Source organism: Oryctolagus cuniculus, chromosome 15, assembly GCF_964237555.1.
Source record: "Oryctolagus cuniculus chromosome 15, mOryCun1.1, whole genome shotgun sequence".
Lineage (NCBI taxonomy): Eukaryota > Metazoa > Chordata > Mammalia > Lagomorpha > Leporidae > Oryctolagus > Oryctolagus cuniculus.
Genome location: NC_091446.1, coordinates 27,582,643 through 27,595,905, shown reverse-complemented (window position 1 = coordinate 27,595,905; position 13,263 = coordinate 27,582,643). Strand labels below are relative to the sequence as shown.

At 45.8% G+C, this 13,263-nt stretch overlaps 1 protein-coding gene and 1 long non-coding RNA gene across 14 annotated transcripts in view; one reads left to right on the top strand and one right to left on the bottom strand.

Annotated features, from left to right (window-relative positions):
• The window catches only part of LOC138845315 (uncharacterized), a 59,111-nt gene that overhangs the window by 27,901 nt on the left and 17,947 nt on the right, over positions 1–13,263 (bottom strand). For both annotated transcript variants that reach the window (XR_011382302.1, XR_011382303.1), the window contains exon 2: positions 6,889–6,975. This is a non-coding gene — a long non-coding RNA (uncharacterized lncRNA). The remainder of the gene's footprint in view (positions 1–6,888; positions 6,976–13,263) is intronic.
• The window catches only part of GBF1 (golgi brefeldin A resistant guanine nucleotide exchange factor 1), a 152,920-nt gene that overhangs the window by 121,960 nt on the left and 17,697 nt on the right, over positions 1–13,263 (top strand). For 6 of the 12 annotated variants that reach the window (XM_008270406.4, XM_008270405.4, XM_070057319.1 and 3 more), the window contains 9 exons: positions 3,501–3,619; positions 4,130–4,238; positions 4,725–4,785; positions 5,898–5,952; positions 9,649–9,796; positions 10,124–10,347; positions 10,865–11,039; positions 12,146–12,357; positions 12,692–12,790. In XM_008270406.4, the coding sequence (XP_008268628.2) occupies positions 3,501–3,619; positions 4,130–4,238; positions 4,725–4,785; positions 5,898–5,952; positions 9,649–9,796; positions 10,124–10,347; positions 10,865–11,039; positions 12,146–12,357; positions 12,692–12,790 (1,202 nt within the window). Of the gene's footprint in view, positions 1–3,500; positions 3,620–4,129; positions 4,239–4,724; positions 4,786–5,897; positions 5,953–6,684; positions 6,784–9,648; positions 9,797–10,123; positions 10,348–10,864; positions 11,040–12,145; positions 12,358–12,691; positions 12,791–13,263 lie in introns of all 12 variants that reach the window. The other 6 variants (XM_008270403.4, XM_008270402.4, XM_070057315.1 and 3 more) reach the window with 2 other exon arrangements.

Sequence of the window (13,263 nt, the reverse complement as noted above, 5' to 3'; positions counted from 1 at the left end):
ACACTCTGATCTTAAGCAATAGTTCACCATTTCCCTCTCCCCAAGCCCCTGGTATGACTTTTCTTTTTATTAGCTGTATAGCTGTATAATTTCCATAGTGAAATATAGTTATAATTCAATCATTCTCTTATATTTAATAATATTAGTATAATTATTTCCCTTTTGGAGGCATTATAAATAACGCTGAACTAAGCATCCTTGTTAATATGTCCTTATTTATGATGGTTAAGCTTGTGACTGAAAAGAAAATTGAAAGAATGTCATTGTAAAAATTAAAAGAAAAACAGGAAAAGGAGGGAGAGGATGGGGGGGTAGGGTGGAAAGTATCATTTGCTCTTAAAACTGTATATATAAAATACGTGAAGTTTGTTCCCTTTTTATAAATAAAAAAGTTTAAGAATATGTCCTTATTAATTTACTTTTGTTTGATGCATTTCTGAAGTTGAAATTTCTGGATGCCATGTGCATGTTACGTTTTCATAGATACTGCCAGGTTGCTTTTCCAGAAGATGACAGCATTTACATTTCCCCCATCAGTGCTTGAGAGTTTCCAAATCTATCAGCACTGTATATAATTACTTTTTTTAATTGTACCAAATTGGTGGGTAAAATTGGTATTTTGTTGTTTTTATTTCCATGAGGCTGAAAATTTGAATTTCCTCTCCTTTGCCTGTTTTTCAAATTGAATTTTTGTTTGTTTTTCTTATCAATTTGTAGGAGCTCTTTGATAAGGATACTAACCCATTACCTATTTGTCCCTGATGTAGGCAAATATTTCACCCAGTTTATAGTTTATCTCTGAACTTGTTTATGGTGTCTCTTTTGGATTCCTTATTTAGTTGGTCTTGTTACTTAGGATCCTGAATTCCTTTCCCTCTTTTGCCAGCCCATGTACAAAGATGAGGAACATAGAAAACAGGCCATGTCTTTGTTTCTAAAGTAGGGAGATAGGAAAAGAAGAGGCTCAGGACATAGCTAGCAAGAAAAGAAGATGGTTTTCAGGGCAAGAGAACCTTTATCTTTTCTAGAAATCTATATTTGCTCCCCTGAAGCATTCAGGACCCTGAGCACGAATGTGGTGCCGTCCAGGTCTTGAATAGGTTCATCAGACTTTCCAGACACCTTCGTCCTAGCTTCATACTTTTCCTAAAGAAAATCAGGCCCTGCTACTTCCGGCCTTGCCCTGAGCACCATCTGCAGGTTATCTCTTTTCTCAGCATCCAGCAGCTGTCCCTCTGTACTTTTCCCCTCTGTGGTCTTGGTGTTATTCTCTCCCCTTCCTGGAGTTGGCAGACAGGCTGGTCATTGGAGACCTCAGGCCAGCTGGTCATTGGAGTTTCCTGTGGTGGGAAAGGAGAATGCTGGAGGTGGTGATTGCAGCAGGCGTGAGAAAAGGAACAGGAAGGAGTGTCTGAAAGCCAAAGAGCAAAGGAGATAGGATTGGCAAATTTCCCTGAAGTTGGCTCCACAGTGGCCAGAAAAGGACATTCTGAGGAAGGGGTCTGGGAGAAGACAAGGTCTGCTCAATGAGCCCAAGCCAAATAATCCTTTGCTGAGGCTGCCCTTCTAGAAGAAACCACCTCTCACCTCAACCTTGTGACCCAAGGCTTTGGGGTTATTTTAGGTCTTACCCCAAGGACCAGCCTTTTGTTCAGCTCCACACAGCTGCCAGATGAGTATTTGTGCCACTGATTGCCCAGCTTGCTGGCAAGCTCTGCCCATGATTCTAAAGACCCATCATTCGTACCTACTTTTTGTAGAAAATTAACTTTGCTACTTCATTTAGGCTCAGGGAATAAGAACTATATAAGAGATCACTAATGTTTAAACCACCTTAACAAGAGAGACTACTGAAAGAGCAGAAGAAATGGACCCCTAAAGAGCCTTGTGTGATGAGACCTAGACTGCCGTTCCTTGAGCTCTGAAACGCCACACTGCCCTGAGAAGAGCCTGGGTCTCCTGTGGGCCCTGAAAGCCTGAATAAGGTCTGTCAGGCAGGGCTGTGAGAGAGGACCTGGGCCAGGGCCTTGAATGTGTATGACTTTCTGTGCTGTTGGGAGGAACAGGAGAATTGGGATGACAGGAGAAGCTGAGTCACCGCGTCTGTTTATCACGAAACTGCCTGCCTTCTACCTGCTCTCTAAAGTAGTCACTTCTGGTGCTGTAGGGGAAAGAGTGTTTGAGAAAGTGTCAGAAACTAAAGACAGACAAAAATGAGTCTTCTGGCTCATGGTTATAAGAGAAAATGCTCAGTTTCTCTACCATCCCCAGAGCATTAGGCTCAGCAATTTAATTAATTTTAGATGCCCAGAAAGAGAAAACGGCAAGAATATCTTCTAACTCCCACCACTTAAAACTAGGAAGGTGTGCCTTTGATACCCCATGCCAACTTTATCTCACTCAAAGTTTTTATCACAGGCCTGCCTTTCCCCACTGCCAGTGCTCCCCTTTCAGGACCCAACAGCCATGGGGAGGGGCCATTTAAGCAGACCTAGGACAGAAGCCAGCAATTCTTGCAGCTCTTCGGGACCCTTGTAGGCCTTGATGGAGCCACCTTCTTGAGCTACTTCTTGAGGCTGTTTTAACACATGAATGGGAATGGAGTGACCCCTCTTTGGCAACATTTATGTTACTTTAGCAAAGATGCTGCTTGTGGCATACTGTGGCTGTTGGGTAAAGCCACTCCCTGCAATGCCAACATTCCATATGGGGGCCAGAGTCCCAGCTGCTCCACTTCCTATCCAGCTCTCTGCTATGGCCTGGGAAAGCAATAGAAGATGGCCCAAGTCCCTGGGCTCCTGCACCCGCGTAGGAGACCCAGAAGAAGCTCCTGGCTCCTGGCTTTGGAGCAGCACAGCTCTGGCTGTTGCAGCCATTTGGGGAATGAACCAGCAGATGGAAGACACTTTCTTTCTTTCTCTCTCTCTCTCTCTCTTTCTTCTCCCTCTCTTCTCCCTCTCTCCCTGCCTCTGCCTCTCTGTAACGCTGCCTTAAAAAAAAAAAAAAAAAAAAAAAAAGTGCTGGCTGTCCAACCTCCAGCCTCCAGCATCTTTCCTCTTACAGTTGAAACTGCCACTGCTCCCCACCCCAGTCTCCCTCTAGTCCAGTCCAGTCCTGTTAATTTCTCACATTTTCCTCTCCTAATGCTTAGTCAAGCTGGTAACAGGATTCTTGCTCAGTGTCATATTATTTTTTATATGAATGAAGCCAAACAGGTCTCTGATCTGCTGTAATGTGACATCCAGATGTTGAGGCCATTTGGGGAGTGACCAGCGGTTGCAGACCTCTCTCTCTGTCTCTACTTCTGCCTTTCTGTAACTCTGCCTTTCAAATAATAAATAAATAAATCTTTTTTAAAAATAAAGCCATCTATGAGTAAAAATTTTCAAGGAGCTTAAGGAGAGGGGAAAACCAAAATCTCTCATAGCAGTCCCTAGATAGGCTGTTTTGCCTTTTCTCTGCTCTCCACGACATCCATCTGTCCTTTTTCTCTGGAGCAGATCCTATTCATGAGGGCACGGCAGAGGGAATGGAGAACATGGCAGATGCTGTTACCCATGCCCGTTTTGTGGGCACAGATCCTGCCAGCGATGAAGTTGTCCTGATGAAAATCCTTCAGGTAAGCAGTAGGGGAAGAGCAATTAAGGTAATGGTCAAGGGCTGATGCTGCTGGCTCTACTTTCCCGAGCTGCCTGCTGGCACCATGAAGCTGTGTTTTGACTCCACTGGGGCTTAGGAAGCTTCTTTGTTTCCAAACAAGCAGCTCAAAAGCCTAAAATGAAAGCTTTTTCTAAAGAAAATGATTAAAAGCTGTGAGTCAATATAAAATACCAGAAGTCCTTAATACACCTGTTCCTCAGGCAGAGTATGTGTTGTCATCTGTTGGGCTTGTGGGCTGGGACTGGAGAGAGTTCTGAACTATGGCAGAGTTGTACAGAGTGAAAAAATGGTTCCCAAAACAAGTTCTCAAGACCAAACTGAAGTCAGCATTCTTGCTAATCTCCTTTTCTCAGCCCCAAGTACTTTCCTGAGAGACTAGAGAGAAACAGCCACACTTCTCCCCTCAGGTAAACCTCTCTTCACTCAGCTTGCCTTGTTTATCACAGTGTCTCTGCTTTCTTCCTGGTAGGTTCTACGGACTCTGTTGCTAACCCCAGTAGGTGCCCACCTAACCAATGAATCTGTGTGTGAAATTATGCAGTCTTGCTTCCGGATCTGTTTTGAAATGAGGCTCAGTGGTAAGTACTTGAATATTGAACTTTTCACTACTCTGGGAGCCAGTGTCCAAAAATGAAGATGGGATGCTGTCTCTAAGCCTTCGAGAAGTAGAAAACTCAGAACTTCACATCGTGGAACCACAGGGGTCTAGCAATCTCTGTACTTGATTGTTGTGAAGCTAGAATAGAGACCTCAGCCCGTTATGTCATGGCAGGAGTTGGGATGGATCCCAGATTGACTTAGCCCAAGCACTGAATCCCCCTCCCTTGGGATTGACACCTGCCTACAACCCTAAAGAACATATGTATCCTGCCCATTTTCCTGACTCAGTAATGCCACCTAGTGGACCAGTGAACTTATGGCTGCCAGGCTGAGCTGGAGCTGGTTTTAATAAGGTTGGCATAATCCTTGGTAAACAAGGTTTGGAGGGGAGTCTGCTCTGAGAAGCCTCCTGATAATAGCACGGCAAGTAATGACACCTGTGTTATTTGTTTTTGCCTGTGCAGAGTTATTGAGAAAATCCGCAGAGCACACTCTCGTAGACATGGTGCAGCTGCTCTTCACAAGGTAAACCTGCTGCTGTTTGCTTCAGCCCGGCTGCCCAGGCCTCTTGAGTCTGCCTGCTTCTACACAGCCACTTCAGGGACCTGGCCAACCCTACAGCCACATGAGAGGCCACTGGGATTATGGATGGGGATAGTTCTCTGGGCGCAGGGTTACCAAGCAAGGGAGAAGGAAGAGGGAGCTAGCTTGGCCTCCAGGGGAGGCAGAAGGTTATTTAATCTAGGCCAACAGATCTCATTCTGCTTCCCAAACTTGTATCTGTTTCTGTGCAGGTAGCAGCTGAGAAAGGGAACCCAGAGACTTTATTAACTCAGGAGAGCCTGGAACAGGTTGCTGAGCTTCCAGAATGCCACCTGATTTCTGTGGGAGAAGGTCAAGGCTAGGGTGACTAACAATCATGGTTTGCTTGGGACTTTTTTTTATTTTAGCACTAAAAGTTCCACATCTTAGCAAATCCTTCAGTCCTAGGCAAACCAAAATGATTGGTTACCCTAAGTAAGGCCACAGCCTAGGAGACCTTTTCACACTAGGCCCAGCTGCCTGCTCCTTATACCTCCTTTCTGTAGACACACTTGCAGAAGAGCTGAGGCAATGGCTTTAAAACACCCCCTAGGATTTCTTTTTTTCTCCTAGCTCTATAGAAAATAATCCTTATTATCTCATTAGACAGGCCTAGGACCCTGCTGCAAAGAGTTTCTTACTCCTCAGGCTCAAATTTACTGGTTTCAAAACTTCAACCCATCCTTTACTTCTTGCCCTGTGCTCAGTCTCCTGGGTTGTTACAGACTGCTCTCTCCCCATCTCTTGGCTTCCAGCAGTGCTTGCCAAGTGAACACAGCAAGGAGTCAGTTTGAGATTTCATGAAAGGAACTTTGTCCAAGGGCATTTAGTCACCTTACCCTGAAACTACATTCTTTTGTTCATGTTGTGTGTTCCCAATTCCTGTGGCTTTTTGATAGTGCTCTGAAAAGGTGTGAAATTAGCCTGCTTATTTTCCTAGCTTTTCCTCAGGGATAGAATATGAGTTGACCTAGAGCACCCTTGGTCTGTAGCTGGCATGAAGAGGGACTTTGTCATCATCTCTAATGACAGTCCATGGATTCTCTATTTAATAGGTTACCTCAGTTTAAAGAAGAACCCAAGAACTATGTTGGGACCAACATGAAAAAGGTATGATCTGAGAATGACCTGCTGTCCCCATCCAAGCTTCAGTCTTCCAATTTCAGGGATATGGGATACGGGATACCCTTGCTTAGCAAAGACTTTTTTTTTTTTTTTTGCCTAGGCAGGTCTAACTGGAGTCTAGAAATAGCTCTATTTTAATGAGAAATGTATTCTCTCTTAGATTACTCTCCTTCCCCAATCTCTCCCTTTCTGGCCTATGTTAGTTCACCCAGCACATAAGTTGGTGAGATAGTCCTTCGTGGAAACTGGCTGAGACCTATCAACTGGGCTAAAAATATATGGTGAAAAAGATGAAAGTCCTGCTGTCTCAGGGCTCAGCCTTGTCAGCAGTTTGGAAGCCTAAAGAGGCTGTACCCCAAATCCTACCCTCTGCTGGGTTAGGCTGGACTCATGCTTGTTCTAGTCTCTGTTGAAGAGATAGATCAAGCCTAACTCCAGATCAAAGGGTTCTCAAACTGCCTGGAGAAGAATATTGGTCAGAAGAATGGCCTCTTTCTGTCTTGAACTGAAGCCCTGGACCTCAGAGGCCTCTTTGAAGATCCCAGTGATCTTCTCTAAGAGGTTCTACCCATGGAGATGACCCTTGGCTGTTCGGTGCATGCACCTGACCTTCCCTTCTCCCCTGCCATTCACCCCCATTCCTGCCCTCTGCCCTGTTAGCGTGTGTCTGAGTTTATTTCACTCTGTTTAAATCGTACATTTGCCTGTCTTTCACAGATTTCTCCATGTCTCCTCAACAAACTGGAGCTAAATAGTGGGGAGCAGACCAAAGCCCTGAACCAGTTAGAGAGGGTACTACTCTTTAAGAACCTCAAGGTCTCTCTCCCTCTCCTCCCCACCCCCTTTTTTAATTTCTTTTAAGTGTTTATTTTGTATATGTAACACCTGGGTCCCATTTCCATCATGTAGAGCACAACTTACCCTTCCCTAGTAACACAGCTTGGCTTTGAAGAGTTGCATGTGTTTGTAGCTTTGCAGTGTTGGGAATTCTCCTGGGCATCTGGTTGCCTAGAAGCAAGAGAAGAAAATCGTTGAACATCATGTAGTGGCCAAGAGAGCCTGGGTCCTGCTGTCACCTTGTGGTGAGGCTTAAGAGCCACCATTTCTAGGGAAACTATGAGGGATATCCAAGTAAGACCTTTCCCTCTTCTTTCTTCCCCCTGTCTTAGACTGGCATACAGCTTAAGTATAGTCCTCAACTTGGTTTCTTGCCTGGACTGGGTTTGGAGGAAAGAGATAGTCCCATCTAGATTGGGTCTTTTTTCTTGGTTACTACTGAAGAGGTCAGGGTTTAGAACTCAAGATTGATGGAAAGGAACCAGGGTCCAGAATAGCCCAGGGCACTGGGAATACATTGGGATCTTCAAAGATGCCATCTGTCCTTTAAAACTCAACATGTAGGGGAGCTTAGGAGAGGATACCAAGCTAGAGAAAACCGTAACCCCCAAATTCCTGCCTTAGGAAGAACAGGGAGGTATGGGGTGTTTATGCTCTTCATTACAAAGAGTGTGCATGCTAGAGGTGTGATTGTGGACATCCAGGTCACCAAAGATAAAAGTAACTCTGTGAGTGTGTGTCATGAACTAGCTACGTAGTCCATAGGCCTGTGTTTTCTTTTAATGGATTGTCTGTGTTTTCATTTGTGTGCTTGCATAGTCACAAGTGCAGCTCTGTTCAGTGCCTACTTAGCATGTTGCTGTGACTATTAACCTCGGATCTGCTCTTTTTTTTCTTTTTTTTTTTTTAAGTAAAGTTTATGTTATTGTAAGTTAAGGAGGTGTAGGGTCCCATAAATACCTGCTGCCCATCTGCACCTTAGGACCCTAGGAAAGAGCATAGCTACATTTTTTAAGGGCTGAGGCATTTGTGAGAACTGGCAGCCTCTCAGCACCTGCTCTAGCCAGGATGCTAAGAACACTGATTCAAGTGACCTGTTTGGAGCCTGCTTAGCAGAGCATAAAGAGGGAAATAGGAAAGATTTATCTGATTAGGGGAGGGAATCTCGGTGACTGACTGGCTTTTCAGTGAAAGTAGGTCTACTGAAATGAAGTAGCCTCCTGGAGAGAAAGGCTGTCTTGTAAAATTTAGTGTTCTTCTGGAGCTCAGTGGCAATACCAGTAAAGCCAGGTGGTCCTTAATTTTTCTTGTTGATCTCTTGGGCCTCTTTCCCTTCTGCATGTTTAGCTGACTCTTTTCCCAGGTTGTAGTTTATCATGAACTTGGTCCAGCTAAGCTCCAGTGACTCCTAGAGAGAACTTCGTTCTGGTTCCTGATTAGCCACAGTGCTCAGCACACTTAAGCTTGATTCTAGGTATATGACTACAGGCATTTTGGAGATGAAGGGACAAGAAGTATAAATCAGATATGAGGCTATTACTGTGTTACTGAGAGTTAGGAGAAGAGCTCAACACTTGGCCTTTCTCCTTTATTAAAAGGAGCTGTAGATAAGAGGGAATACTTGTGTGGTTTCTAAGAAAGAAATCAAAGGTTAACCATCGGGGAACTTGAGATAGGAAGCCTATCCCCAAATAGTAGAAGGAATGGAATAGGCCAAAGATAATAAGGATATATTCAGCCTTCAGACAGAGTCAGGGAGAAAAAGTGCTTCTACTGTCTTTAGAGTCATTCCAATGGTTCCTGAAAGAGAATTGCTGTTGCCCAACCTGGGAATGGTCTTATCAATCTAGGAATAGTTAAGAATAACTCTGCAAATGGATTGAGTTCAAACCCTCAACTGAGTAAGCCTCAGGGCTAGTAAAACAAAATTGACCTAAAGTATATGTGAATTTAGGGTAGGGGAATTGCATAAGAAAATGTTGATCTTAGCATGGTCAACATGTAATAGAGATTATCTCTTGGGACTGGAAGGAAGCTCTAAAAGGAATAGAAATATGGCAGAAGAGGGGAGTAGAATAGAGCAGGGGTCCAAGGAATCAGCAGCCTTACCATCTGACTAAAATTATATATAGAAATACCAACAGTGAGAAGGTCAGGAGGTCCCACTGAGATGCCAAAATTGGGAGCAGTGAAGAGCAGAGCAGCAACGTGGTATGGGCATACACCCTTAACTCCACAAATTAAATGCCATCACTCCTTTCTTAACTCCAAAGAATGACCCCTTGACCAATTGAATGCAAGAATTCCAGAGAATAAGGAAAGGGATATGTTGATGCTGTAGGCCCAATCCACACAGCAATAAGAAAGCTGTGAGTCTGGATGGGAAGGGATAGGCTGTCGTAGATGGATGAGAAGGAGGAGTAGGAAGCTACTCTGCAAGGTGGTTGAGGAGATTCTAGGAGTCCCTAGCCTGTGGCTCTGAGGACTCAGGAGAGGAGGCCCTGCCCTTACCCTTTCTGCAAGAGGGTCATGCATTGTCTACAGAACTCAGGATTGCCTACGTAATATAACTGCAGGACCCAGGGAAACAGAATAAGTTTGAAGCTGGCCCTTTCAATGACCAGCCAAGAAGCAGAATATAACATTCTACTTGGAGGCTCCACACCGACCTGTACAGTGGCAAATGTGGAAGCCAGGTTAGAGGACTAGAAATGTGATCTGATGGTCTAGATTCTTCTTTAGCACAAATATGGGGTATAGACTAATATCTAGAGACCATAAATGAAGGAAGAATTTTATGGATAGAGTCTTAGTATGAGTGCTAATGAGATATGATATTTTCAGCTGAAAATGAGAGCAGGAGGCATGAGTGATTCATCCAAATGGAAGAAACAGAAGAGATCCCCCCGGCCCCCGCGCCATATGACCAAAGTCATGCCAAGTTCAGAGCTACCCACTCCCAATGGAACCACCTTATCCTCTAACCTCACTGGTGAGTGCCTTAGTGTCCTGAGCAGCTTCTTCAGATTAGGGTAGCTAAAAGAAAAGCTCCCTTCTCTTTGGGGATTTTGAAGTGAGAGACCAACTGAGGGCCTTTGGTCTTTCTGCTGAGAGCAAAAAGGGAAACGCCAGATCAAATCAACTTGTAACCATTTAGCAACTCTGCAGTGATTTAAGGTTATTCTTTCAAAAGGACTATGACTACTTTAGAAATTAGTATATTCAAAGATGAACATGCAGCCTGGGAAAGAGAGCCCCTCATACCATGGAAGGTTCCTTGGCATAAGCTGTCTTCTCCTTCACCTATTTTTCTTGGCAGGTGGTATGCCCTTCATTGATGTGCCCACTCCTGTCTCCTCTGTGAGTTCAGAAGCTGCCTCAGCAGTGGTCAGCCCCTCTACAGATAGTGGCCTTGAGTTTTCCTCTCAGACCACCTCCAAGGAAGACCTCACTGACCTGGAACAACCTGGCTCCCCAGGGTACAGCACAGCTGCAGAGCCTGGGAGCAGTGAGCTAGGGGTCCTTGAACAGCCTGACCTCCAGGTATGGCTTTCATTTCTAAAGATCCCTCTGCAGTCTTCCACTGTGGGAACTGGCTTGATCCTTTATCCAGGCCTTGGCTCAAAGGAAGATTGGGGGAAAGGGAATGATCTTCCCTATCTCCCAGAATTAGCTGCGCTGCCTAGAAAACTCACAGCATGACTCACTGTGAGGATAGTTCCTAGGATTTATTAAGTGATGCATACAGGTAGTACTTGGTGAAAGGGAGGGAGTTGGGAGCTGGCTGGCTTTTTCTGGAAGGTAATGATCTGAATCTTAAGCCTGTGAGAACTCTTTCACCTCTGGGATTCTAGTGACTGTAAGTCAGTGATGCCTCTGCAGATTTTTCTGAGTCCTTCATCGTACTCCTGCTATGGGCTATCTTGCACTGATTCATAAACCACTGAGCTGGTCCTATACCTGCAGAACATTAGAGATAGTTTAAAGAACAGGTACTTCCAGGGAGTGAGTTCTAGCTTGCTGTTGCCTCATCCTTATTCCTGTATCTCCCTGCCACTAGACACAGCAGGAACGGGCCCATGTGGAAAAGGCCCAGTCAGCATCCGTGGAATCCATTCCTGAAGTGTTAGAGGAGTGTGCCTCCACTGCTGACCACTCTGACTCTGCCTCTGTCCATGACATGGATTATGTCAACCCCCGGGGTGTGCGTTTTACACAGTCCTCCCAGAAAGAAGGTGGGTACTCTCTGGCAGGTTCTACCTATTCACTTTCCCCATCCTACCCCTGAGCTGCCTGAGCCTAGAACAGCATGGACCAGGATGACACTGCCTGCTGATCCAAGTTCCAGGCTGTTTTCTAGTCAGGAAATAGAATAAAATCGTAAGACTGATGGCATGGGGGCGCCGGATTCTGCTCCAGTTGCCCCTCTTCCAGGCCAGCTCTCTGCTGTGGCCAGGGAGTGCAGTGGAGGATGGCCCAAGTGCTTGGGCCCTGCACCCGCATGGGAGACCAGGAGAAGCACCTGGCTCCTGCCTTCGGATCAGCACGGTGTGCCGGCCACAGCACTCCAGCGCGGTGGCCATTGGAGGGTGAACCAATAGCAAAGGAAGACCTTTCTCTCTGTCTCTCTCTCTCACTGTCCACTCTGCCTGTCAAAAAAAAAAAAACAAACAAACAAACAAAAAAAAAAACCTGATGGCGTGGATGGAGCCCTTCCCTAACTTTTACAGAGGGGAGTTTGGTCGACAGTAGGAAGAAAGGGAAGTATAGAAACCTAGAAACCTTAAGACTTTTAACAGAATGGTAGGATCATTATTTCTTTTTTTTTTTTTTTTTTTTTTTTTTACAGGCAGAGTGGACAGTGAGAGAGAGAGACAGAGAGAAAGGTCTTCCTTTGCCGTTGGTTCACCCTCCAATGGCCGCCGTGGCCGGCGCACTGCAGCCGGCGCACCGCACTGATCCGATGGCAGGAGCCAGGGGCCAGGTGCTTTTCCTGGTCTCTCATGGGGTGCAGGGCCCAAGCACTTGGGCCATCCTCCACTGCACTCCCTGGCCACAGCAGAGGGCTGGCCTGGAAGAGGGGCAACCGGGACAGAATCCGGCGCCCCGACCGGGACTAGAACCCGGTGTGCCGGCGCCGCTAGGCAGAGGATTAGCCTAGTGAGCCGCGGCGCCGGCCAGGATCATTATTTCTGATTCCTTGAATAAATGATAACAGTGTTCTCAGCTCCCCCGGGGTGGGGGGGATCATTAGAGAATCACTTGCCTGAAATCACCCTGTGTCATGCAAGGCACCTAGTTGTTTTCTTAGCAGTCTCACTCTCCTCTTTGCCTTCCCCAGGCACAGCCTTAGTTCCTTATGGTCTTCCCTGCATTCGCGAGCTCTTCCGCTTCCTTATCTCCCTCACCAATCCACATGACCGCCATAACTCAGAGGTTATGATCCATATGGGACTGCATTTGCTGACAGTGGCACTCGAGTCAGCTCCTGTAGCTCAGTGCCAGAGCCTCTTGGGCCTCATCAAGGATGAGATGTGCCGCCACTTATTCCAGGTAAGACCAGATTACTCAAGGGGCTCAGAGCCCTTGGCTGATTTTCAGGGTCTCTCAAGGGCCGGGGGAGCATAGGGAGGTTTAGCCAATTGTATAAAGGCTATAGGACCCAGAACAGCCCCTACTGCTAGTTGGCTGATAGTCACAGTAAAAGGGTTCTAGTAGTTCCCCAAGGACTCTGGCAGCCAGAGAGAAATATAAAAATGGCAACACAGAGAATTTCGTTGGACAACAGGACCTCAGTGGCAACTTCACCCTGTTTGCTCTCCTGCCTCTCTCTTGGTTGAGTCATAATAAGCTTCATAAACCTCATGGCCTATACTATCATTTCCAGCTGCTCAGTGTAGAGCGACTGAACCTTTATGCTGCTTCCCTGCGAGTATGCTTCCTACTGTTTGAGAGTATGCGAGAGCACCTTAAGTTCCAACTGGAGGTGAGTTAACCTTGAAATAAAAAGGAAAAAAAGGCATCTTCCATGGGACCAGCTTTGTTGTGCTGTAGGGGTGGGACTTAGGAGCCTCCTGTAGGAGTGTGCTTTTAGCTTCCATTGATTGGCCTGTAGTAGAAAAGTTCAGAGAAGCCCAGAGCATACTGGCGGTCTATAAAGAAGGGAAACTCAAATATGAGGACTTCATCAAGAGTGGGAATAGCTCTTTTGTCCAGCAGCTTCTTTGCAATGCAAGCAGGCAAATCAAGTCAGCATTGACATTAAATTGCAAAAAGGTACTCTAAAATAGGACCAGGACAGGCTCACACAGCACAAAAAAAAGGTGATAGGCAACTTGTTTGATATCAGGCATGAGGTGGAGAGCCATACCATATGCCCCAACATGGATGCCAAAGAGGAGGATGTATTTCTGGGATGGAACACTTTTAGGTGTGTCTTAATGCATGCCTCCTGGCTGT